Source organism: Littorina saxatilis, linkage group LG2 (assembly GCF_037325665.1).
Source record: "Littorina saxatilis isolate snail1 linkage group LG2, US_GU_Lsax_2.0, whole genome shotgun sequence".
NCBI classification, from domain to species: Eukaryota; Metazoa; Mollusca; class Gastropoda; order Littorinimorpha; family Littorinidae; genus Littorina; species Littorina saxatilis.
In genome coordinates, this window is record NC_090246.1 from 55,910,536 (window position 1) to 55,937,401 (window position 26,866).

The window sequence follows — 26,866 nt, forward strand, 5'->3', positions numbered from 1 at the left end:
GTTGCTCTCGCGAAAGATGACATTATGCAGAAATGCTGGAGAAACAAACAGTTTTTCTCCAGCATTTCTGTTTTTCTGCAGAATAACTGAATAAAGTCATAATCCGCTAAGGATAGGTTTATCTGTGTCTCTGTCTGCGTGTGTCGCTTTGTGTGTGATTTGGCCCCCGCGCAAAAGACAGTGTGTGGTGGTATGTTTCGTGGAGTGTGGGGAGGGGGAGTCACCGGAGGGGAAGAAGAGGTTGAGGTAGGTATACAAGCCGTACCATCACTGGTACACGACGTGAGACTTTCAGTACAGCTACACCCGACTAACCCGGGAAGTGTATAGTATAGCTGTTATCACAGGAGCTTGCATCAAAGCGCCGGTCGATATTATGAGTTATTTCTAATATGCTGACTGTTAGCAAATGATAACAAGACATGTCGAGAAAAAAGATATCAAGCATGAGCCTTTTAGGCGAATGCTGATATCGTTTGTGAGACATGTCTGTTATCATTTGCTAACAGTCAGCATATTAGAAATAACGGTTTTATTACCGTTTAATTCGACCAAAAGAAATTTCGAAGCAACCCCGCGAATTAGACAGAACAGCCGCAATGGGAACTTGAGGGCTTCTACCTGATTATGCCTGTCAGTTAAAGAATTCTCGTGAGCTGAGTCAGCCAATCAGAGAAACACACCTGACGTGATGAATATTCACAGGTCAAATGCCTTTGACACACAACAATCTCACAAGATAAACCATGTTGAACATGCGTTTCGGTTGCTTCGCTTTTTCTCGTTGAACAGAGAGCGACAGATTTAGAACCGACTCCAGACGGATGGGAAATGACGTAAAGATACATTTGATGTAAAGCGAGTGGCGCAATTTCACTTGATTTTTCTGAACTTTGATCATTTAAATTTCAAGTGAGCGGTCGGCATTGCACACTCAGACGATGGGCGGTGCCTTGCTGTTCCGTTACGCACCCACCAACAAAACTCGCTTTTCGGTATTTTTTTTAGATAAAGAGAGTATTACCTGACAGCATTTGAAGTGTCATTCTTTAGAATAAATCACGCTGATATTGTTGAATTACATTATTACTTTGTTTTGTTAATTTTTAGCGTGATAAACAAAAAGGGTCCCTGCCTGAACGTTATAACATTTAGAGGGTCACCTAGAATCTGTCCTGATTGGTCAAAAAGCCATATGGGGCACTGAATTGGTAATAAACCACTTTATCCTTCCTGTACTATTACTACTAGTTATCACAGGCTTCTAGTAGTGATAGTACAGGAAGGATACAAGTTGTCATAGTACAGGAAGGAGTAGATTGACCAGCGCTTTGATACAAGCTCCTGTGGCTGTTATAGCTGACCTCCAAACACGTCGCACTGCTGAAAATAAAGGCGCATACATTTCGATGCCGGATTGCGTGTGCCTGCCATGGTGTAAAATTGAAACCAATTGGTTGCTTATAATACTTTTCAAATAGCAAGTGCCTGTCGCACTAGAGATAGTGCGAGAATGTTAGAGGTAGGCAACAAAATACAAGTTCACTTGTACGGTGCGATCGGGACAAAACTGAAGGAGAGCATTGTTTCCAACAGAACGAAGAACGTTCATTTGGTGTCCAGTATAGAATAATTTACCTGCATTGCTCGGGTAAGTCTGTTATCCAATCTGATTAATTGAAACGATAGAACGTATTTTGCCTCAATACGTCAAAGTTCGTATTTACTACTGAATCACCGAATGAAACTTATAGAATCTGTTTTGCTTTATATAAGGTTTTTTATGATCGTCTAACAAACTTGTTATCCGACGAGCCGATGCGAGTTTTCTTTATCGCCGCTTCAAGTTATATTTGAGAAAACGACAAAACGGTACGTATTGGGGTGCTTTCGAAAGGGACTACAAGTGACAGGATTGCTACCACAGTTTCTTCACTGGCTACCGTATTCTTGGTAATATGAGATGCTACTTTCTTCCTTTCAGTCCAGTGAGTCTTCCAACTTAGTTCGTTGCGTAGTTTTTGTGAGTGAAGTGGTTTTACTTTCTATTTGCAGCGCCTTTCCTGTGGCCAAAATTATTTTTTGTTCCAAACAATTATGAGATGGGAACCCCTATAATTGGTAGCTCCTTCTTATCCCAGTATAACTGTATTTGTTGTTATTTCTCCTCAGCACAATGGCCCTTCCAGACGGCAGAGCGTTAATTGCAGGGAGTGAGAGGGTGGCTGCTTTCTTCGAGAATGCGCTGGATGAAAATGGCCTCTTGAAGACTTGTGACTTTCGGGACGATGTGTCCTCCATCTATAAGCTGCCCACGTTCCTCTTCACTGCAGGCAGATGGGAACTGTGCCACAAGGTATTCACGTCCCACATTCAAAGTCCCATTTCGGGAGATCTTTCTACGAGGGTTGGACGCGGTGTCATACAATGACATGGTTTAGGCCAGAGGGATCAACCATCGATCATTGACTCATCAGTATTTCTACTCTATTTTGACTGGTAGTCGTTCTGCTGGCTGGTTGACCATCTGAATGAGGTTTGAGTAGAAGCATATGATCATATCGCTGTCTAAGACGATGCGTTGGATTCAGTGGCCAGTGATTTGTTTTCTGGCTGGTTTGGTTTTAATCCTTGCTATGCTGCTTTGATTCGCGTTCAAATGTAACAAAAGAACACATCATTATTGGGTGAGTGTCAGTTGATGTTTTGCATGTTTTTCACGCTGTCAACCAAAGATTTGATTCGAACAAACACTAGCTTTTAGTAACCGAAATTCATCTCAAAACAACGGAAATCAAGTAAATTTGAATGCATCCCCATTGCGTGCCATGTATTAAATAAATAGCAACAAGGAGGAGGAGGGGGTGCATTGGGGGGGGGGGGGGGGTAGGGTGTTATTTCAAGAAGTTCTACTCACCTTTTCGCCGAATTGAAATGGTTAACGTGCAAAGCACTTTGCCTATACCATGTTACCATGTAGCAAAAGACTGTCATGCCTTTCCAGGTTCTGGACGACATCAAAGCCCGCTTCATGCAGCCCGATGGTGACTTCATCTCCTGGCCAGGCAGGTCAGGGTTAGAGAGGAAGACGTCCAACCCAAGACAGCAGCTCTTTTGGCCCTACCTCAACACATGGATCGCCATGGCGTCACACAGACTCGGCAGGTAGGGATTGTTTCGATTCAATTCAATTCCATTCAATTCAATACACCTTTATTATCCGAATGTAACAAACAGAAATTTTTCTTTTGGCTCATGTACAAAAATAAATCACATTAAATCACACTCTCAAAACATATAAACACATAAAATGTACACAGCAATACACACATAATCCAGACCTCAACATTCCCATATCCGCATTCTCACATACATATCCAGGTACATACTCTATTTTGCTAAATTGCACAGTAATAGATGTCAGAGAAAAAAATCCCATTTTAATGTAATATTTTAATTGACAATAAAGTGTGGTTATCGATTTCGTTGCAGATTTGACATCTCGGTGCCGGCAAGACGTTACCTGGAGACGTACTACAACCCCAACGTAGGAGGGTTCGGTACCAGCGGTCCCTTTGACAAGGCCTCCAACGGCGCCAAGTATGACGTCGGCATCTTTATGTCGTCACACCTGGGGCTTGCCTTTATGTACTTCGGGGGTAAGTTATAAATCAAGTATACAGAACCGGCTATTTCATGCAGACTACACCTCTTGGAATAAGCGACAGACATGTAAAATCAGTTATTGTTCTTCTTTCACATCACGACTATGTTGCGGTAAGGGACAACCTTTGGAAAACTTTAGGGGTGATTTCTTTGACTGTTGTTGTGGGATGTAACATTTACTGAAACACTAAAAGAAACGTCGGCAAAACTGTCGTAAGTCGGCTCTTTCTTCGACAGTGAATAATTACACTGCTGTACAAAGGCTCCAGGAAAAAAATGCAAGAACATTTCAGCTACAGAAAACGGTATCAATTACTAAGTATGTTACACAATTAAGCGATACAAAACCTTAATTGCTCTTTCACTACTCGTTCACGAAAAACCTGTTTTCAGACTTGTAATATTACAATATTATGTGTTAATGCATTCTATACGTTACTCCATTATTTTTGCAGACATGGAAAAAGCGATTGCTGTAGGAGAACTCATGGGTCGCTTCGTGACCAAACAGACTGCGCTAAACGAGTACTTCCTGCTGCGCATGCGCGGAGACACTGGTGAACTGGTGACGGAACTTCCGGAAGACCTGGCTCTCTACTACCGCCTGGACCGAAGCAAGCCTAACCAGCTCTTCTTCATGCTGGGATACCCTGTGTTCTTCCTCTATTACTTGTCACAGGTCAATTGTTAACTAAGTTAGTTTAATTAGTAAAATAAAGTTGAGTTATTTGAACGTTTAGTTTTTGACAAAACAAAGACATTCACAAGGACATCGACCTAATGGTTTGTACAGTGGAAAGAAAGACAATTGATTTAAAATTATGAGACAAACGAAACAAATTAAAGACTTAGCTCAGTATGCGTTGGGTGTGGTGTCTGGCAAGGAGACGGTCTTGTGCATGTCTTGTTTTGTCAAAAATTAAACGTTCCAATAACGAACACTTTCTTTTTTTATTCTGCATTTTGTCTCAGTAGTAGGCTATCTGTGTTTGGATTTCTAGGTTAGTGTACTTTTACATTGTTTCCTATCATTTCGATTACTTCGAACATTTCCTTTTTCAACTATTTTCCCCCAGAAAAAAAAGTACATTAAAGTTGCATAGGCGATGAACTTGATAAAAGAAGGTTGAATTCTTAGAAGAATCATCTTGTCTATAGATACGGCATATCAATGTAGAGAATTTGAGTGGAAAGCGTATCTCAAAAATACTAAATACACGAAAAAGTGTATTAGCTTGACAAATACATTGCCTATCAAGTTACCATTAGCAACCTGATAAAATCGCGAAGGCTGTCCACAAGTACATGTACCAGCGAACCTCATCTTTTAGGCTTTCTTGTTAGGGTTGATCTTTTCTGTGAGTGCTTGCACATTCGTTTATAGTACATTTTTAATCGTGTGCAAGTGCTTGCTTTGCGCTTCATTTTTTCTTTCTTTCCACTGCTGGTTTATGTCAGTGACGTGTGTGCATGCGCATGAGGTGTGCCCGCGAAAATCTACTTTTGCACCTTCGGGTGTGCCTCGAATATCGTGATAACAATTTTTTTTCTTTCTAAAAACAGGCAACCGGCGAGAAGAAGTACATTGAAACAGCAGAGAAGATCTTAGACTTTCTCCTGACCTGTGACGAGAGCTTCTTCTCCTTTTTCCTGAGCCACAAGTGTGCCTACGGTGCCTCGCTCATCGCTCTGGCCACGGGCAAGGACAAGTACAGACAGATGAGCGCCCGTGTCGCCGGCTACCTTCTCTCGTGCCAAACCAAGGAGGGCAGCTTGGATCTGGGTCTGCCCCCCATGGGGACCTTGGACCAGACGGCTGAGATTGGCACCTGGATGAAAGAGATCGGCTTGGCTTTCGTCAGGGCTGATTCCAAGAAAAAGTAAACTGACCAGCCACGAAGATGCTATCCTTCCTACTCCCATTTTTTCCGAAACAAAGCTCCAGCTGACAGTGACAAAATACACCATCAATGGGTACATTTAAAAAAAAAATCATCTAGAAAAATAGACAAAGCAGACGAGAGAAGAACGAAAGGAAAGAGGAAGGACCCTTTTGTAAACGATAATCCCAAGCTTCTGAGAAACGGTTTCATATTGTAATCCTCCTTGGAATAGAGATCATATAAGAGTTCAGAATGGTAAAAATTACTACCTGTAAGAAGGAGGATGGAAATGGAGTATAAGCAGTGGGACATTAGAAATATTTGAAGATGGAAATTAAAGCAAACAGCAAGAAACGAAAAGATAATTATATGACTATTCGATAATTATTGTCTTTGAATGTGAAGCTTCGATGCCATCAATGTGTTGTTTTATTTGACACAGCCATAGTTAACAACACTGAGATGGCGTGAAAAGTAAAAGACTAGTTCAGATCTTTTGCTTCCCCATTAAGAATGAATATCAGTGGCTGTTACATCGGAATGAAATTCCGTGTTCACTCTCAAGCAGAGGAACGTATTTCTTTCGAGACAAGGGACACTCATATCAATCTTACTTGCCATTTTGCGAACGCACGAACGCTCCTGTTAAATTATCTGACAAGGTCATTATCTAAACCGATAATGTTGACACAGTTATCTTTCTGTACTGTTATCGTTGTGACCTAGTCCCACTTTTTGATTTCAATGAGTTTTTCTTTTTGAGAGACACGTCCTTGGTTATAGACCTTGGTTATGGATAAACACTATAAAACGTATTATCTCTCTTTCTCTCTTTGTGCGATGTGTAAGTCCGCATCGTTTTCCGTATTTATGTGTGAGTTATGAGAGAGTGTTTGTGTGTGTGTGTGTGTGTGTGTGTGTGTGTGTGTGTGTGTGTGTGTGTGTGTGTGTGTGTGTGTGTGTGTGTGTGCCACTGTGTGTGTATGTGCATCCGCGCGTGCGTGCATGTGTGTGTGTGTGCGCGCGGGTTCGCAAGCGCGCTTGTGTGTGTGTGCATGTGTATGTGTACGATATTTTACACCAGTGATACCACATTCATTAACCAGCTAAACAACCATGCATTGCTCCAACCAATGATGGTAGCAAGACGAGTAGACAGGCAAGCAGACAAAAAAACTACTTCACAATATAATACACACACACATACACACACCATTAATCATGCACACGTTAACAGAAAACACACACAAAGCCATCACATACATCCTCCCACCCACACACCATCATACACACTCACCATCATACACACTCACCATCATACACGCGAACACACACACAAACAAACGCGCGCTCACTTGCAATCACGAAAAAATCTAATCACACGTAAACAAGTTAAGAATCAGAAAATAATTTATTTGGACTTCTTCGGGCACAATCAAAGATCATTGAGCTGTATTTAAACTAAAAAGGAAAAGAAAAACGCTTCTCTTATATCACCAAGAACTTGGAAACCAAGTGAAATAACCCTTTGACTGCCACAATACGTATGCGGTACGTTTTTTGCAATGATGAAAAAAAAAATCAAACCTGGCAAGGGAAACAACCGATGTATATATTGCCCTTTGAAGTGCAGCCAAACGATGTTCCTCTCTTGAGACCATTTTCTCAGATGTGGTCTAATTGTTTTACCTTGGATTTTTAAAAAAAAAAATTTATTTAACCTTTTCACTTATTTTTTCCGGCAGTCAAGGGGATTTATTAACAGAAATATTACCAAAGGTATTTCTCGTAACCTCTCTTTACGAGACTCTATGTTAGTCCTTTTCATGTCGAGAAGAGTAAAGGCGCATGCGTAAGGGTACTCAATAACAACTGCTTCAATTTCCCACTCAGGGTCTCAGTTCTGCACTTGAATCTTTCCCCGAACAAGTCTGTTGATTGAAACCGCTTGAAAAATGTGACCAATAAGCCTAATCCATCTCCAGAATGCATAGAAAGTAAGATGCAAGACTCGTTCTGTTTCTGCTTTCATGCAATAATTCCGTACAAGGCAACGCAAAGTTTGAGTGTACGTCCAATAGAATCACAACCATTGCATATTATTCTTACCGACCTTTGGTGAGTCTGAATACTATATAGGAACAAATGGCCCTTCGTGGTCGGCTGGGCGTTAAGCAAACAAACAAACAAATATAGGAACAAGTTCTAGACTGATCACAGTTTTGAGAGTATGGTCATTATCACAGGTTTCAACTGATAATGCTGTATGTATCCTGAGCTCGGGCGCAAAAAACCCAAAGTAACATCGATGACGAAATGTTTTATTCCAAAAGAAAAGAACCATCGTTGCTACTACCGAATATATATGAAGCAAGTAAACTCAATGTAGATTGGGTCAACTCGTTTGAGTTACCCACCCGAGGTAAAAAGAAACCCAATAAAATCGGTATACAATAAATATGAACCTTTTTGGAAAGCTTCCATGCAATGCAAGTCTTATAATTCAAAAGCTCCGACATACCTCATGCAAAATAAAGCACTGTATCAAAAAGTCTCTTGCAAAACAATCATTCTACTAAAACTTGACATAAACTGTTAAAATTGAGCAGTTTCCATAATAACGCAACTCTTTCTGCATTTACGAGCAAAAATATCACAGACAATCTTTTTTCTTATCATAAACAAACACAAAACCGTCCAAAATTGTTTACCCACATAACTGCATTGTAACTTAACTCAAAGAAAAGCATAGCAAGTATATTTACTTTCACGGCCTTTAATAATAATACAAAATTTAAAAACAAACAGGCACACAGAATATCTGCCTGAATAAAAAGAGTCAAGTTGGCGCCATGAAAATACAAATTGCAAAAGTAATTTTGCATATTAGACATGATTCAACATTCAACCTTTTCCAACATACATAACATAATTATGACCAGCAATCATGATTCATTAAAAAAACACAAAAAAAACAGAATCCATTGCTTAAACACTTAGTAAGAACTCAATGTTTCATAATCAAACTCGTTACATGCAGATAAATAATGAAGCACATTTTACTACGAAACATGTGGTTGGTGACACATACTGTACATAGCACGTAATGCTGATATGGTAAAGTTTTCCACACTTGAAATATCAAGGTGTAATATTTAAGTACAACTGGGAAGAAACTTTAAAGCAACTAAAAAAGATTTGGTGCACTGATCCGTTAATATTGTGTGTGTGTGTGTGTGTGTGTGTGTGTGTGTGTGTGTGTGTGTGTGTGTGTGTGTGTGTTTGTGTGTGTGTGTGTGTGTGTGTGTGTGTGTGTTTGTGTGTGTGTGTGTGTGTGTGTGTTCAGACCATTCGTGCATATTTCATTTATTCATCTTTCCGCTTTATACCCACCAACATTCATTGCACATGCAGGCAACCATTACAACAGAGAACTCGGCAAATATCCCAATAAGTCTTGAGAGTTGAGACACTCAGAATACTTCGAGACAGAATATTGAAAAGTGTATATCGCATTTTCATGAAGTTACCCTCTTTCAACAAAAATACACATTGGCAGTTTTCACATTCTCACCAAGTTATACTGTTTCAAAAATGATATTTACATGTACATGTATTAGCATTTTATAAAACACCGAAAAAATAACATTCTTGTCGTGCAAATATGGCTCTAAACAACAAGGTCAGAGTATGACAGCTGCGACACGACCAACAAAGCAACAAAACAGCAACTACAACATCTAACAAATAAATCGTGAAACAAACTTCAAAGTCCAAAACTTTAGATTATACATGGTCTAATTAAAATATCTACCAGACTATTTTCTTGCGAAAAAGTAAATAACAGCTTTACAATATTGGTGCATTTATTTAAAACAAGTCGCGTAAGGCGAAATTACTACATTTAGTCAAGCTGTGGAACTCACAGAATGAAATTGAACGCACTGCATTTTTTCCCAATGACCGTAGTCCGCCGATCGTGCAAAACGCAGTGAAATCGACGAGCCTGTTTAGCGTGGTAGAGGTTGCCTCTCTTCGTTTTAACTTTCTGAGCGTGTTTTTAATCCAAACATATTATATCTATATGTTTTTGGAATTAGGAACCGACAAGGAATAAGATGAAATTCTTTTTAAATCGATTTCGGAAATTTAATGTTAATCATAATGTTTATATTTTTAATTTTCAGAGCGTGTTCTTAATCCGAATATAACATATTTATATGTTTTTGGAATCAGAACATGATGAAAAATAAAATAAAAGTAATTTTGGATCGTTTAAAAAAAAAATAATTATAATTACAATTTTCCGATTTTTAATGACCAAAGTCATTAATTAATTTTTAAGCCACCAAGCTGAAATGCAATACCAAAATCCGGCCTTTGTCGAAGATTGCTTGGCAAAAATTTCAATCAATTTGATTGAAAAATGAGGGTGTGACAGTGCCGCCTCGACTTTTACAAAAAGCCGGACATGACGTCATCAAAGACATATTTATCCAAAAAACGAAAAAAAACCTCTGGGGATATCATACCCAGGAACTCTGATGTAAAATTTCATAAAGATCGGTCCAGTAGTTTACTCTGAATCGCTCTACACACACACACACACACGCACACACACACACACACACACACACACACACACACACACACACACACACATACACCACGACCCTCGTCTCGATTCCCCCTCTATGTTAAAACATTTGGTCAAAACTTGACTAAATGTAAAAAGGGTTACCATACTCCAGTCACTGAGTTTGTGGCAATCAGAAATGGCAGCAGAAAAATCAATCTTTGCACATTTTACATCAGTCTCTTGATAAGCGCACATTGAAAATCAGTCTCTGGATAACTACACATTCAACCTCAATACTGGATAACTAAACATTCAACCTCAGTCTCTGGATAACTACACATGCAACATCGGTCTCTTGCACTACTACGACACGCACACACTCAACCTACAACCACGGTCACCCCTATAGCTGAGTCATCTTGGCAAGCTCAAACTCTGGAATGTCCAACCCAAGCCACTGCAAGAGCTCAAAGTAGGAGAATACAAAGGCACGGTTAATGTCCTGGGAACACTCCATGCCACTGGCCTCTACCTGCAAGGCACGATTGAACTTGAGCCTGGCTTCCAGCTCTGCTTGTTTGCGGGCCATCTCTTCTGCTAGTCTCCTGGCCTCCTCCATGGCCAAGCGGGCCTCCTCCTCTCGCTGGTGCCTGAAAACAAAAGATGAACATTAAAAGAGAACGTCTCCAGATGAGGGTGTTCCTTTGTCATCTCCTCTGCTTGTCTCGTGGCCTCTTCTGTAGCCATCTTATCATTCTCTTCTCGATGCATACGGGCTTACGGTGTAAATTTAGTTTTGAGCTTAGGCTTTTTTGCCACCTGTCTTTTGACAGTGTTATTTGTTGACAACAGGATCCCCCACCCCCACCCCATCCCCTCATTGCGGCATTTTAACAAAGTGGCTGGTGGTGTTCCTAAAATCCCCCCGACAGAGTTTCTCAGAAAAGTCTGGACCTAAAACAAAACAACGCAACCGAAGATCTGTGAATACAACTTTATCGGCCCTTTCCCGTGGCCAGCTGGACATCTTACTCCAGATGCTTTGCAACAGAGAGGAAAATGGCATACATTGCGAAATAAACTTGCGTTTCAGACAAAAAAAATTATGTTTTGTTTATAACATCTCTACAAAACATTTGTCTGGACTGACCAGCCCTGCCTCACCTTTCTGCATCTTCTTTTTTCTTTCTCTCAGCTTCCTCTTCCTTCTTCTTCTTCTCATAGTCCAGCCGTTCTTGTTCTGCCATCTGTGACATCATAAACTCCTCTTCCGCCCGTCTCTCCGCTTCTTCTCTTTGCTTCTCCATTAGTAGTTCTAGTATATTCAACACAATATAATTCAATAGAGCTAATATGAATGAAGTACATACAGAAATGTGTCTTTTTGCTAGTAGAGAAGATAATATCACGTACAAATCATAGTCAGTACTAACACACCTTCAATCCATCAACTCACTTACAAAAACGCACAAGAATCACAAATTTTGAGCATAATACACTCACACTAAAACATTCCCTTCACACAAGCACATCTGCATACATACAGCCACGCACGGACGCATGCACACACACACACACCCACACACACACCCACACACACACACACACACACACACACATACACACATACGCACGCACGCACACACACACATCCACAAACAATACACACAAAATGCATCTACAGAGAATTAACAACAACAACAAAACACAAGAAATACAGTTTAAGCAATAGTATTGTTTGTGGTGTTTGTCAGAATTTGTGATTTTCAACTTTCCCTTCTTTCTCACGCTGTGAATTGTTGCACTATGTATAGTTTCTTCTGGAGGGATCACCCGACCAACCTGATGCTGTCATTTTTGATTGCATCAAACTGATTTTCCTAATTGGTCAATCCACAACACCACATACCAGGTAAAATTAAGAAATCGCAGAGATCTACCATGCCTTAAATCTACGATAATTCAGTGTAGCTCGTCGTATCTTGAACCAATTTTGCTTCAGAAAAATCATGAAATCATCTCATCTTACCAAAATTGGAGTACGACTTTTTAAGTCCCGTAAAACACGATCGCCCGGCAACACCGAGCACATGAAGCAGCTGCATCCCCCATACAAAGAAGAAGTAGAAGATACCATCTTCAAACTCTTACCCAGCCTTTTGGCTTCCTCCTCGATCTGCTTCCTCCTCATTTCCTCCAGCTTCTTCTGGTAATCTTCCTTGGCCCTCCTCTCCCTGTCCTCTGCCTGCTTCTTCTTCCTCTCCGCATCCTGCATGGCATTCTCCTCGTTGACGGCTTCTTCCGCCTCTCTCTGCTTACGTAACCTGAAGAGCGAAAAGAAACAAGTTTGATGATTACATCACATTTTATATGATTGTATCTCTTTTGATGCATTATAAATCCTGATAGGATATAGATGCCTTTGCCAAGTTTTTGCCTTTACCGCGTTCCATACAAAAGATGGTGCTACAGAAAATAATATATATAGCTTTGATTTGGAAAACCATCTAACTGGTTGCGTTCATTTGAATAAGCCTGTATACATGTATGATTGACAAAAGCCAAGACGGCGAGCTCCTATTCTCAGACGTCTCTTAGAACCGAGACATAACAACGGAGTGGAGTGAGATCTCACTGAGACAACGAAAAAGGGTCAGGACACACACACAAACAACACAAAAACACTCGTATCTTACTTTCTCTCCTCTTCTCGTCTCCTCCTCTCCGTCTCCATTTCTCTCTTGAGCTGATCTTGCCTCTCCTGTTCTTCTTTCTCCCGCTTGAGTTGCTCCTCCCTCTCCTTCCTCCTTCTCTCCACCTCCTCCTTCCTCTTGGTCGCTGCTGCTGCACGCTTGGCTGCACGTGCTTCTTTATTGGAGATGGACTTGAGCCTGTCTTCTTCAGTCTGTGACAATGTAGATTAAGGTTACTCTTCAGTGGTGTTTTTGATGTTTGTTATTTTTCACGTTGTTCTTTAAGACAGAGACGAACTTGTGCACAATCTTTTGTTTTGAATCTTTACTTCACATTGAGGAACATATAACTTGCAAATCGTACAAGCCGATTACACCATAATGCACCTATCTCATACAAATTTGAAGAATTTCAATTCTACATCAAACATAACGAAGAAAAATATAAAGTCCACGTCTCGTACAAATATTAGAGGAGAAAGTTTACAAAACACAAAAGTACCAAAGGAAACGACCACCATTCTCAGCCCTCATCTCCACAAATTTAAAACAGATGTGAGCACATTTCAAGAACTCTGACGGACGACAAGAGTGTTTTAACATAATTAGTAGACTTGTTTTGCTGTTAAATCGTTCACCGTTCATTCTTTCAGTATATGACCTCTAAGCATTTATCATAATACAGAAGCTTTTGTTCTGTTTTCTCAGATAGTTTTTTTATATTAGAAATGTCACTAGCCTATCCAACTTAAAACATATATAAATAAACTTAAAGAAGGCTTCTATTCTTCATAGTTCAAGTTTCATTATCCACCCAGTATTTTTAGCCCAAAAATATAAAAACAAAACAGTGAGAAAATACCAACTGATAATTAAGCACTCTTTAGCTAAGGATTTTTTTAAGCCTTGCTTTTACTTTGTTCATGTCTTCAGTAAATGAAGTTTAAACGTTTATCACAACAAACTAACTGTCCTAATCTTTAGTCAGATAGGTTTTTGTTGACTAGTTGACTACTATAGTCGGATGAACCCAACTAAATATATATTTAAAACAAAATTTAAAAGTATACATAATCGCAAAAAGCCAACGTTTTTCGAGGCACAGGATTACAATATGCTGTTATGAACCTTCAGGTTAAAAAAAATTAGACAACAGAATAAATCACAAAATATGACTGAATAAAATCCCCATGACAACACACAATGATAAGTCCAAAAACGTTACACATGTGCTGCACAAGAAAACAAATATTATCCAGCCAACGTGCTGCAAAGAACTGCAACGAAGTCTGTGTATATTACATGAATGCCTAAAAGGTTTGAAAGCAAAATCAGAGTGTTCATCCTTGTTCTCATATTTAAGCGCAGCTTTAAAAGCAAATCCATCCCTAACTGGTGAAGATGTACCTTCAAAAATTAAATTACATCTAAAATGTATATTATCTGATTTGAAAAACAAGTTTACACTGCTTGCTGGCCTCTAAGTCATCTACTTTTTCCTTTAACAAGTCACCGTTTCCAAAATACCAATATCACAATAGTTATGAACTAAACAAAATTAAGTGCATCCATGCGGGCAGAACATCCAATCTAAACATCACACGCAGTATTTTGCGTGTGGCCTCCAAAGCTATCTGTAGACCAGCAAGTAGGAGTAAATGTAATAGATTATTATTGAAGTCTACATTAAATGAGAATATTACCCTCTCCCACAAGTCAAGATTGAATAAACTCATGTCCACAAAAATATGGTTAACTTTAGAAACCCTTTGTCTACACATCCCAAAGTCACCATCACGCAGCATATACTTCAATTAATGAAAGATACAGTCGAGTTAAGTTCATTGGTGAGAGGCAGCATGATAACGAGTTATAATTTATGTATCAGAAATGTAACAAAATATTACCACATTGACAGAGATGAATTAAGAAATAAGTATGTGTAATAAATGGAATTGCGAGATTTATATTTCTTATTTGCAGTAAGCATGAGACGAGCAGGTGATCTTCGCTCGCTGAAGTAAAGACTTGTCACCAACATTATGTAATAATTATCAGAGAGCTCTTTTGCAAACATAGCTATTTATCCTATTTCTAATTGAAAAGTAAATTTGAAAGAACAAACTTACAATAAGTACAGTTAGCAAAGTCACAGTTCATGCCTTAGAGTTCCGATTTCCTTCGTTAAACAGATACGATGGACGAAAAATATGTTAAAAGAAACATGAATTAATATGCTTTTCAACAAGATGTATTTTCAGGAAAGTGAAGATTTGTAAGCTTGCTTTTTTGTGAGCAAAACGCCACAGGAGTGTGAGCATAAAAAAGAGGTCACCCAATTGTGAGGTTACCTTTTTTTTCTTGGGTTTCTTTAATGCAAAAATGAAAACAAAATGTTTAAAAATAAACACCTCCCTGGATCCAACATCAAAAAACATTGATGCTCAGAGGGAAAAACGCAGATAATACAGACGTAAATTTCTTGTAGTTCCTTTGACACACATATTCCTCACTTACAACTCATGCAAAATTTACAAAAAGCTGCAAAACCTATACACAAAAAACACACCATCGGATCAAACAGGCATATTAAATATCATTCTAATGAGCAGAATGCTACTTTAAAAATTACAAGATCTATTGCTAGCGTTAGTACGATGCTACTTTTAAGTTCTACATATACACAAAAATACACATACATATATCTACATAAGTGCCCCCACAGCCCACCCCCTTTTTGTAGTGTTTCTTCTTTGAATACATCAGAACGAAGTAAGTTCTGAACAAATCCAATGAAATCAACCAAACTCCAAAAGAACAGAAAGGTTGATAGCTACTAAACTCCAACTTGAGGTTTACTATTGTGTATACTGACAAGCTTGGAAGTCAGACTCATTGTCGAAAAATTCAGTTCAAATTGAAACGTACACAAGCAGTACACCTATCCTATCAAATTCAAACGAAGCTTAGTACAAGATAACACATGGGAAAAAAACTAAATTGAACCACCATGCACTAGACACAGGTAACTACAAGATAAAACGAAGGTAAAAACTACATTGAACCACATACACCCCCACATTGAAAGCAGTTAATACTTTTCATCAAATTCAATCACAATTCACTACAAGACGAAAGACTGAAAAGAAATATGTTGCACTACCCCTGGGTACATGTAACTACAAAAGAAAACACAGAAAAGATACTAACTTGAACTACCACTAAGCACACACAGCTACAAGGCAAGACAAAACAAAGGAGAGAACTAACTAGAACCACTACTATGTACGGGAAAAGCTCTACAAGACAAAACATAGAACAAAAATTGAACAACAGATAAATATCAGAAAATCTACACCTAGACAAGAACTATGGATAAATACCAGAAGACTTTTTTTGTTTTTAGAAAAGAACTAACTTTAACTGACCACAGATAAATACCAGACAAAAACACAAAGAAAAGAAACTAACTTGAAGAACAGATACATATCAGACACACATAACACCATAGAAAAGAACTAACTTGAACCACCACTGGCTACAGGTAACCGCAGGACAAAACGAACAAGAGTATCAACTTACACCATCATCGTCTGGTTCATCTGGCTCCTCCTCCAGCTCATCCTCTTCAGGGACCTTGGGCGGGGGATCTGGCTCAGGGCTGAACTCTTCTCTCACTATGTTAAACTCCATCTCTGAGTCCGTCTTGTACTCTGGGGAGGACTGGAGGAAAAAGGGTAATAATCGTGCTCAGTGCCCCACTAAACAAGAAAGTCGCGAGGAATTCCCAATGTGAGTTAAAAATAGAACATTGTGTTTTCTCTATTTTTATAATTATGAGGTTGTGAGAGGCAGACAATGAAAATGATTCTTGTTTTGAGCTTTGAACAAGTGAGCAGTGCCGAAAGGTTTGCAAATGTTTGGACCCACTTTTCTATACCCCGTAGGTTTCTTTTTTTCAAAGATTACAAGAACTGATGCATCGATGAACTTGTGTGCATGCGTATGTGTGTGCGTGAGTGCGCGCGCGTGTGTGCGTGTGTGTGTGCGTTATACTCACAGTCCGAGCTGGCCGTAATTCCATTTTATGGTATTCCATGGCGCTTGTTCTACCGTGTTTTCGAAATAACGTTCTGAGTTTTTTGCGTGCTTCTTATGTTAGCCTGTCCCTCCAAGTGACCAACTAAAGCTAGCAGGCAAAAGGCCAGGGCAACATATGCGGGTATACGTTTCAGACCCTTGCCTTTTATTACCCAAGATCTATTTGTGAGGCATACACTAGGCTGTTTGAAAGTGGTTTTCTATACATTGACAATGTCCTTATAAATGTTTTCTGTGAGAGTGGTCTTTACAAACTGGTGCTAATGGGTAAAAGTATCTCTTTCTACTCGTATGTATACGTGTGTGCCTTGCTGCATCTTTGACAAACAGCCAAGAAAAAGGATTTAGAACGCTATTGACAGAATTTGAAGGGTTTGGCTGAACCCATTCAAATATCGACGTAGTAAATGTATAACTGATGTAAGTAAGTGTATGTCAAAATAACAAAATGACACACGTACACAATATTCAACCTTCAGCCTTGTCCAGAACTTTTAAATCTCAGCTCTTCGTGACTGTAACTCGTGAAAAAACGTTTGGCTAAACTCCAAACAAAAAAAGCTGACTACTTTCAGAGTGGAAAGTCAATGGATTTAAAAACTTTCAAAACGCTCACATACAAAGTTTGGTTGGTCTTGATTGTATACCGGTAAGGCGTCTGTCAAAAGTCTTAGTACATCAAGCGTTTGAACAAAAATAAGCGTATAGTGATATACCTCAGCCGTGGGCAGTATGAATTAAAATGAGCAATTTATGGAGCCACAAAAAGACATCACAAGTTAAAAAAGAATAAACATATAAAATTGCTCCTAAGGACATTGAATGTGGATTATTCATGAAATAATAACATTTTTCACTAATGGATCTAGGCAAATGACACTCCGTGGGAGCTAAATATTCATTTGAAACAGCAAAAAACAAGAACAACATACATCCAGAGAATTGAACATTCGACTATACCTGGAGTGGTCTTTCTGAGGACGAAGCGGACGGTTCTTTGGGTGAGAGTGGAGGAGGAGGAGGTGGTTCCTCAACCACTGGAGGAGGAGGTGGCACTTCCTCAGCTGGAGGTGCTGGCTCCACCTCTGGCGTTGCCTCCTTGTCTTTCTTCCCCTTCTTGCCTTTGGGTTTCTTGGCATCCTTCTTGGGCTTTTTGCCTTTAACTGATCGTGGAAAAAAAAGTTTTTAATGTGTATTGCCGCTGTCGAAAATGACGCATTGCGCATGATTTACTTCTAAGATCTCCAAAGTATGGCACTTTCTCCAATAACATTTAGTTTGCCGATTAATCTACAAAGAAGACAAACTCTTTTTGAAAAATCCATAAAGATACAGAACGTTACTTTTGACAAAGTTAATTTCAATAGCTACTTACCAATTCGGCTGTCCTGAACAGACAAAGCTCTGATTTTACTTACATTCGCTCAGTGCCCATAAAAACGTACCTGGCGACTTAGATTCAGACTTAGGCAGACTGCCAGGCCCTTGAGCGCCATACAGTTGAGACAGTTCTCCCTTTTGCTTGGGCATTCCTGGAACAGCAGCCACGTATTCAAATGAACGTCAGTACTGTCACTCGCGCTATAACATGTCCATATAATCCCAATAATAAAACATTACCTCAACAACATCATCATCGTTCGGCGTCATCTTTTCTGTACAAAGGCATGTGACTGAGAAGCCATCAAACGCTATACAAAATTCCCGTCAACATCTCGATGGTACACGTGATCTTACACAAAGTGAAGAACTTATATTTTATTGATGCGGAAAAACATTTTCAACTTCACAGGTTGTCATACTTATACACGTCTTTCCCGCCTTGCATGATTTACACGCATGACAATAAAAGGTCAAGCCAGTATCCAAGATGTTAAATGGACGCGGCATAGTCTGAGCGTTATATGACCTTTTAATATAGAGAAAAAGTACATGGAAGCAAGCAGACAATGCAAGTGTTTCATAGACAACATTCATTTTGCAACGCTGTGCTCAGCCTGTGCATACTCGCTGACAAGCATCAAACACTGTGTTCGCGTGACGTTCTTGTACACTCATTAAATCCACATGTTGTGCAAACTCAAAAAGCAGTGTTTCAATGCCATGAAGCTGTCAAATGGTGCTGATTGATTGACGTTCTTGCAGCTGACATGCACCTGGCAGGTACTCATGGTTTTGCGTTCTTTGCGGTGTTGAAAACGCGTGTTCATCACACAGAAGTGATAGTGGGTGGAGAAACCTTCCCTCTGATGGACACATTCCCGAGTCCATGGTAGCAGCTTCGAGTGCTTATGTGTGCGTTGTACCAACGTGCGCCAAGTGCGTGTTCTTTCCTTTGGGTTTGGGCAAATTCTGGCATCCACTATAGTTGCATCATGTGCTTGTGCTCACAAAATGAAATGAGACATGTTCAATCCTGTTCTTGCGTCCAGTGTATCCGGCGTTTTTGTGCACATACAAAAGTGCACACATTTGCACATAAATCCTCGTGCTAATTCGCGTGACCAACGCAGCTGCCTAGTGCATTCATCAAATACGTGCACTGTGCTGAGTGTCATCACGAAGCAGTCAACGGTGATCCTCGTGAGCTCACCCTCTGTAACTTTGGGACTGGGATCTCTTGCTGCTACCGGTTCCTTAGCTTCCGGCTTTCTGGGTTCCTCCGTCAATTTGGAAGGAGCAGGCGGTTCCGGGTCTTTGACCCCTGGGGCTTGTACTTCTGGAATCTTTTGCTCTTCCGGTTCTTTCTCAACTGGCTCCGGCTTCTTTTCTATCTCTTCTTTAGCTTTCTTTTCTTTCTTTGAGCGAGACCGCTTCTGTTTTGGTTCTGGTGAAACAGAACAGTCGTTGCCAATTCTGAAGCGCAGCGCCTAGAACTAAGGTGACTTAGAAATGGGAAGAAGGGTTTGAAGTGAACACGGTTTAATGGAGGGTTTTGTAGTCTGGTGCAGATTCAATGACACTATATTACACATGTCAATGTTCAGGAGTGCCAAACAGCTATTCACCAATGAAATATCGAGGACATGGTCTTAATGACGTTCCAAATGGATGTATAAGCTTTGAACGGACTCAGTGCAAAGGACGTATTCAGGCACTGCACTTCAGATGTCATTGAGTCATCCAAAACGGAACATAGTTTACGAATAAAACTATGGACATCACCGTGCTACAAGACAATGCAAAGACTGAAAGTGTGTGACTAAAGAAACACATACATGTGGTAATACGGCAGTAAGAAGTAAAATGTAAAATGTGCATGTAAGATGATCTAAAATTAAAATCGTCTTATGTCCATGGTATCGACTTTGACAAAATGACGACCAAGTCGACATTATGGTGAATATACATTACAGTTATCCAGTTTGGACAACATCAAAAACGAAAGTGTACAAATGCAAAGACACATTTACACACCATCTCATGCATGTCTTTATGAGATGAAAATGACAAAATTATAATTGTATACACATACAAACATCATTTGAAGGCAGACATTCACAAATATACACCATCTCACCATTGACAACAAACATGTGTGCATGTGACTGAACGACCCAATCATTGTGCAGCAGAATATGACTTAATAACAACACAGAACTCTCGAATGAAAGTATCAAATATTCAAAGAAATTACGATTGTTACGCCCTTAGTGGCATATGTCTCTTGTCAAACAAACTTTAAGGTATACTTGGAGAAGATATAATAAATTCCGAAAAGAGTTTACGAGATTACATTCAGTCCATTTTCTTACGTGAAAGAAAACAAAATGCAAACCCATCACTAAACGGAAAGTGCATTGAATGTAGGGGATACCAACGACCTTAAAGCCGAGGACAAAACGCCTGTCGCTTCGGGCAAATCAGACAGCCAATTTTTGTATGTGCAACGCAGCAACTTTTTCTCCACTCACCCACGACAAAAGGTTCTTCTGGAGTCTTGGCTTTCTTCTTCCTCTTGGAGTCATCGCTCTGTTCTGTTTTCTGTGAAACCCCTGTCTTGCTGCTCTTGTCGCTTTGAACGTCAAGGTCCAGCTGCATCTTAGGAGACCCGTCGCCTGGCAACACTGGCTCTGCCTCTGGTGTTTTCTCTTCAGCTTTTGCACCACCATTTTCCTGAGGAAAACCAAAGAATGATTTCTTCCATGAATGTTGAAGAAAATTATCAATCCAACGACCTGACACACGGACAACAGATATGGTATAATGAAGCAGTTCCCCGAGTACTCAAACCTACTTTGATTTTGACAAGACTCAACCAGACTCAGCTTATGGTCGGAGGACATGAAACCCTGCAAGTGCGTGAAGTCTTATACACTTGGAATCAAAAATGTTCAAGAGAATGAACATTTTCCATTTTTGAGACAAATTCGACCCAACTGTGACCTTGGAATTTGATTAGGGTGAACCAGATTGGCATCATACCTGCAGGTAATCAAACCCCGGTATCCTGTGAAGTTGCAGAGACCTAGCTGCGAAAACATTCATGAAAATTATAACTCTCATTTGTTTTTACTCAAACTCAACCCATCTTTGACCTGGATAACTGATGAAGGTCAAGCAGAAACTGGTTATGATCAATGGTCATCAACTCTGGAAGTGTTTGAATTTACAAAAATCTAGCTTCAAAAAAGTTTCAGTGAATGACAAATGTTCAAATGTTTTTAACACGAACTCGACCCCACTGTAACGTTAATATTTGACAAGGAACTTAGTCGATAAATATCGACAGGGGGCGGACAAATGGTTTACATGTGAAATGTGTGTATATGGGTGTGGTTCTGAAACAAACAAACCATGTGAACCCCCCCATCCCACCGCTCGCGGGCTGAACGACTGACGTCACATGTCGCTTCGGTCTTTTCCTGAGAAGAACACCGCGTGTACATAATACACAATTCGATCGCGTAGCACTGCCAATGCACATTTTCGCAACGAAAACCGTGCTACTGTTTCTTGTGTGTTAAATCTGAAAGCAATATAAGTGAACGAACAATTGAAAACTGATATCACGTTACTAAACTCCCAAAAGTAATAAATTACTTCTGACTGCGGTACACAATACGGCAGTCACCTCTGCGAATGCTGTCGAAGAATCTAACCGAAAGTAAACATTCTGGGAATCTACGCGCATCGGCCTTGACGCAAGTTCAATACTTAGCCAATGAGCGTGCCGCGGCGAAGTTGGCCGCTGTAAGTCTCGCAGCGCTGGCTGGCTGAGCGAGTTGCGTGTCCATCCTTTTTTGGTCCAAGCCGCACCGTAGACCAAATTAGTAGGTGCTTGATTTTGGTATTTTGATTTTACATAACATTAAACCTTTCTTGGGGTTCATGGTCATGGCAACAGCCATAATAATATTATATCATGTATAATATTACATTTCAGCATATTTGAATTACATGTCATCATACCAAACTGTCATACATTTTTATTCCTACATCATTCTGATTGATCACAACCAAACCTACTATCAGTGGACACATCCAAATGTAAGCGCCTGTTCTTGACAACTTTTAATCGATCTAAAAATAGCAACTTGCTGGGCCCTCTGCCGCCAACAGACACTGTTTGGCCTGTAGGTAAAATGTACAATGTATTTTCTGATTTGTGCACAAAAGCTTTATTTCTTTTTTCTTTTTTTTAACATAACAATGTTTAATGTCACTGTATGTTTAAAAGACCATGGTCATATTTGTAAAAAAAATGTTAAATTAGAAAATAAATAACATTTTGGTTCATGATTTTTCCTACACCTGTGCTAAAAATAAGAAATAAAAATGTCGGGTATATAAGTCTCTCAAATACAGCTAGGTATGAATGGCTCGGTTTGAGTTTGTTGCAGTTGACCCTGCACAATGCGACATATCATGTTTTTGTTGAACAATTTTGACGTCACCCCTCCCATAGGGTGACGTATTTCACAACTTCCTGTGTTACACAAACTCTGTGATGACCAATTTTGACGTCACCCCTCCCATAGGGTGACGGATTTCACAACTTTCTACAGATGAACAATGTTGCCTTCACCCCTCCCATAGGGTGACGGATGTCACAACTTCCTGTGTACACAAACTGATGACGTATTTCACAACAAAATGGCGCTGCCCATGGTCAACCTCTAAACTATCCGTATAGAATGGGGGCGTCCTCGCCCCCATAATATCCGTATAGAATGGGGGCGTCCTCGCCCCCATAACAAGGCTGAATCAGGCATAGGTTAAATTTGGTAGACTCAAAACCGTGGAAGTGTGAAACGTTTAATAGATCTAACTTCAAATCGAACAAGAAAATGATAATCTTTCATTTTATCTTATCCAGTCAACCTCACAGTGATTGTTAAAAATAGGGAGAATCAACCAGCCTTGGGTCATACCTGGAGATCATCAAACCATGAACGTGTGTGAAGTTTTCAAACTCTAAGAGAAACAGAAAACTAGAGTAAACCTTGATGTTAATTTGTTTGTTAACGGACAGACGGCCACACAACATCCCAGCTGCCCGTTCACTACTGAGAACTATGACCCAGTGATTACTCAGGTGAGCCAAGACTTTTTGTACAGAAAACAAACACACAAATGACAATTATCAACACTGACCAATTGTTCAAGCCTTTGCTTAAATTCGTCGTTGTCGTCTTCCGGAGAAACATGTTCTGTACCCTGCGCCTCAACGGGATGGTCTTTCAGGTCTGCTATCGTGCCACCAGCAATGGATCCTTATGCAGAATAATGCATCCATTTAATTCCTTTCTTTAAAAAATACCTTCCTTTTACAGTATCACATTTTCTTCCCGTTTAGATTGTCTTGTAAATCAGGAAAGATCCATCAAGGTTTTTACATGGGATAATAAAATGTCTTCACTTGGACACACCAAAAATCTACAGTCAGGCTAATTCCCGTGTGGGACACTTTACCTGAAATAGTTTTGCAACTGACATTAATTTCCTAAAATAAGTAAATAAAAGTTTCAATGTACACAGCAAACAACCAAGCTCATGCTGTTTGATACGTATCTGAGGAGAAGAATACTCTTACTCTCATGTATTAGCCTGGACACATCTTTTTTTTTAAACAGGTATAGTAAATGAAAACCCGCTTTCTTTACATGACAATATTCAATTCCTGTAACACTTCTATTTCGGTTATTTTAAAGCCCTTATGACCAGAGTATATTCTGATGATGAATTAAAATGCAGTGCTGATATAGTATCTTACTCCCTCATCAGTCAAAGTTATGAGCGTTGTTTTAAAGTCAGAATCTCTTTACTAAAGACGAAGTGGATCAAGAACCTCTTCATTCATAACCAAAAGATTTCTTGCACTTGTGCATGGGGATTGTTTTCGATACTCGCAGAATCAAGACTCAAAGAGAAAATCAGATGTTGCACCTGGCTTTGATCCTGCCTTTGATCTTCCGGCAGGTCGGCCTCGTTCTGACATGACCTCAGTGCCGCCATAGTTTATGACGTCATAATCCATGTTGTCGACCAGAGAGACGCGGTCAGCAGGAATGGACATCTGGCGTTTAATTCCTCCCATCTCGGATCCTCCATGACTGCCACCTGAAGTAAGCACAATTCACATCTGAGGGTAAGTATCAAGGACACACTAAATATATGTAACCCCAGATATCAACACTTGTAAAATACATCTGTAAATGAAAAAGATAAAGCCAACATTCTGATACTGAATATGAGAGTGAATTGACTGAAATGTAGTTTTGAAACAGCAAATATTTCAATCGGTTTTCTTTACATTCTTAATCAGAATTTGACACTTCAGCGTATGATGGTCATCTCAAACCGAACAGACACAGACACAGGGATAAACCTACATCCACCCTACCCCTACCACCCACCAAGCCCCCCCCCCCCCCAACACGCACACACACATTGTGAAACCTCCTGAGAGCTTATGCAGTACCACTGTTTTCACCCTTCTCTAATATCAAAACCTGCAACCCGCAACAGAAGTTCCTGACGCACCTTTTCCATTGGGGGCAAAGTAAAGGTGGCCCTCGGCGACGCCTCCAAGTGCCTGAGCAATTTCTTGACGCGACTTTATAATAGGACGCCCTGACTCTTCGTCGTGGTAAATGGCAATGTCATCTGGAGTCAACTTCTGACTAACCAGTGCTTCCAGCAGCTCTGGGCTGATCTCAGCATCCTCTGGGAACTGCTCTGGATCTAACCCAGCTGCCCTTGCCACTGAAAAAAGGAGGTGGAGGGAATGTACCATCTAGATTGGTCGTTGGTTTGGTTTGCCATGTCCCATTAACCTAATTGGCTATTTCGGACCGATTGAATGTTGGTTCCTTGTTCAGTATACATGGTGGTCTCCATAGGACTATTGCAGTAAAGTGAAGAAGGTTATCAAAGGAGGGAGTTCGAAAATAATTGTCACAAGGTTTTATGTGTTGTGAAAGATATGTTCCTGTAAAAAAAAATGAAGCAAAACAATGCTAGAGAGTAGTTATTCATAATGATAGGCGTCACACTGGAAAAGACAATCAGGTCCGATATGCATTTTGTGCAATCAGGCTTTTTTTTCTGGAAACAATATGCACAAAAGAGGTTTTTTCACTGTCGCAATAATCGCGTAACTACAGTATCAAAAGCCACGGTTGTTATGCAAACGGAGCTGTGAATCTATTTTCTATAATTATCGTGCGATGAGTGACTTGCTGCAGTTAGGTCATGCGTGTCCTTTGACACACAGACCTAAACAAATGAAAGGTAAATCACTAGACGAAACGAACTGTACAATACCTGCAGTGGTCAATGACTGACGGATGAGGTCTTTGTATTCAGCAGTGGTTGGACCCGCGCTATTAGCCCGCTGAGCGTTCATGATTTCTTCTAAGGCTCCCTGTATAAAGCAATAGCATGTACCGATACTATATTACACGTGTTTCTGGCCAAAACAGGGCAAAAACGAAAAACATATACAATTTTATATATATGTATTTGGATATTTGTATGTGTCGATCTCGCAGAGTAGGGAAACAAAACCAAAAATGTTTACTCGACAAAAGGAACGTAATAGTGTAGTATACTTAAAAGTCTATTAATTAAAAAATATTAGAGAAAAAAACTCTTCTTTTCTCTTCACAAGAAAAGCCGCATGAGGAATAGTTCGTATGATTATCAACCAAATATAAGCAATAACAAAATTACAAAGATACCAACAAAAACAAACACACAAAAACAAACACACACACACACACACACACACACACACACACACACGCACGCACGCACGCACACACACACACACACACACACACACACACACACACACACACACACACACACACACACACAATCATTCATTCAATTGTTCTTTTACTATCATTTTCTGTTGTTCTCATCGAAATACATTAAACTAGTAATTTCATTTCGAGTTCTTATTAAGTTGAAGAGAGAGCAGTATCAGCTATATATATATTATATCGTATATATGAAAGAAACTGTTCATCAAGTGTGCACATGTAAAAATAGCTGTGCAACAACAACATTCTGTGTAAGAAAAAATTGCTTTTTGAGAAAAGTGATCACACTGCCAAAATGCGGCAATGAAAACGCATGCGAATAGCATGATCAAAAACGCAGACAATACATAATAGCAGTGTTATCTGGAAAATCCCCTCCGCTGCAAAGTTGTTAATGGCAAAGGTCATTTTGCTATTGGAAAAGGCCAATGTAAGTCTGCGAAAGAGAATAGAATACAAATGACCCTGTCACCTTAAAGAAGGGGTCAAGATAAAGCTTTCATATTTATATTCTGAATGGGAACGAACGGAATACCTTTATACACAGTCCAAAATGGAGTGGAAGAATCGAGAAACAGACACCAAGCCCAAACTTACCTCCAGCCCCAGAAAGGTAGAATAAGAAATCAGAACTAAAAGCGTAGCCATTTTCAGTCCAGTGGACAATGAAGT

The 26,866-nt window shown here is 39.8% G+C and overlaps 2 protein-coding genes across 2 annotated transcripts in view; one reads left to right on the forward strand and one right to left on the reverse strand.

Annotated features, from left to right (window-relative positions):
• Positions 1-1,513: 1,513 nt before the first annotated feature.
• On the forward strand, positions 1,514-6,364 carry LOC138959308 (uncharacterized). The gene is made up of 6 exons (XM_070330729.1): positions 1,514-1,651; positions 2,173-2,356; positions 3,005-3,165; positions 3,493-3,659; positions 4,122-4,345; positions 5,230-6,364. Exons 2-6 carry the CDS (start codon positions 2,177-2,179, stop codon positions 5,548-5,550), a joined length of 1,053 nt encoding a protein of 350 aa, XP_070186830.1. The 5' UTR covers positions 1,514-1,651; positions 2,173-2,176; the 3' UTR covers positions 5,551-6,364.
• An 896-nt stretch (positions 6,365-7,260) lies between these two features.
• The window catches only part of LOC138959318 (uncharacterized protein KIAA2012-like), a gene marked incomplete at its 5' end in the record, with an annotated part of 67,553 nt that continues 47,947 nt past the window's right edge, over positions 7,261-26,866 (reverse strand). Inside the window, 12 exon segments of the mRNA XM_070330742.1 lie at positions 7,261-10,778; positions 11,293-11,443; positions 12,280-12,452; positions 12,825-13,033; positions 16,404-16,544; positions 17,883-18,085; positions 18,368-18,454; positions 20,837-21,038; positions 23,520-23,638; positions 24,312-24,485; positions 24,909-25,130; positions 25,692-25,791. Coding sequence (XP_070186843.1) covers positions 10,532-10,778; positions 11,293-11,443; positions 12,280-12,452; positions 12,825-13,033; positions 16,404-16,544; positions 17,883-18,085; positions 18,368-18,454; positions 20,837-21,038; positions 23,520-23,638; positions 24,312-24,485; positions 24,909-25,130; positions 25,692-25,791 — 2,028 coding nt within the window.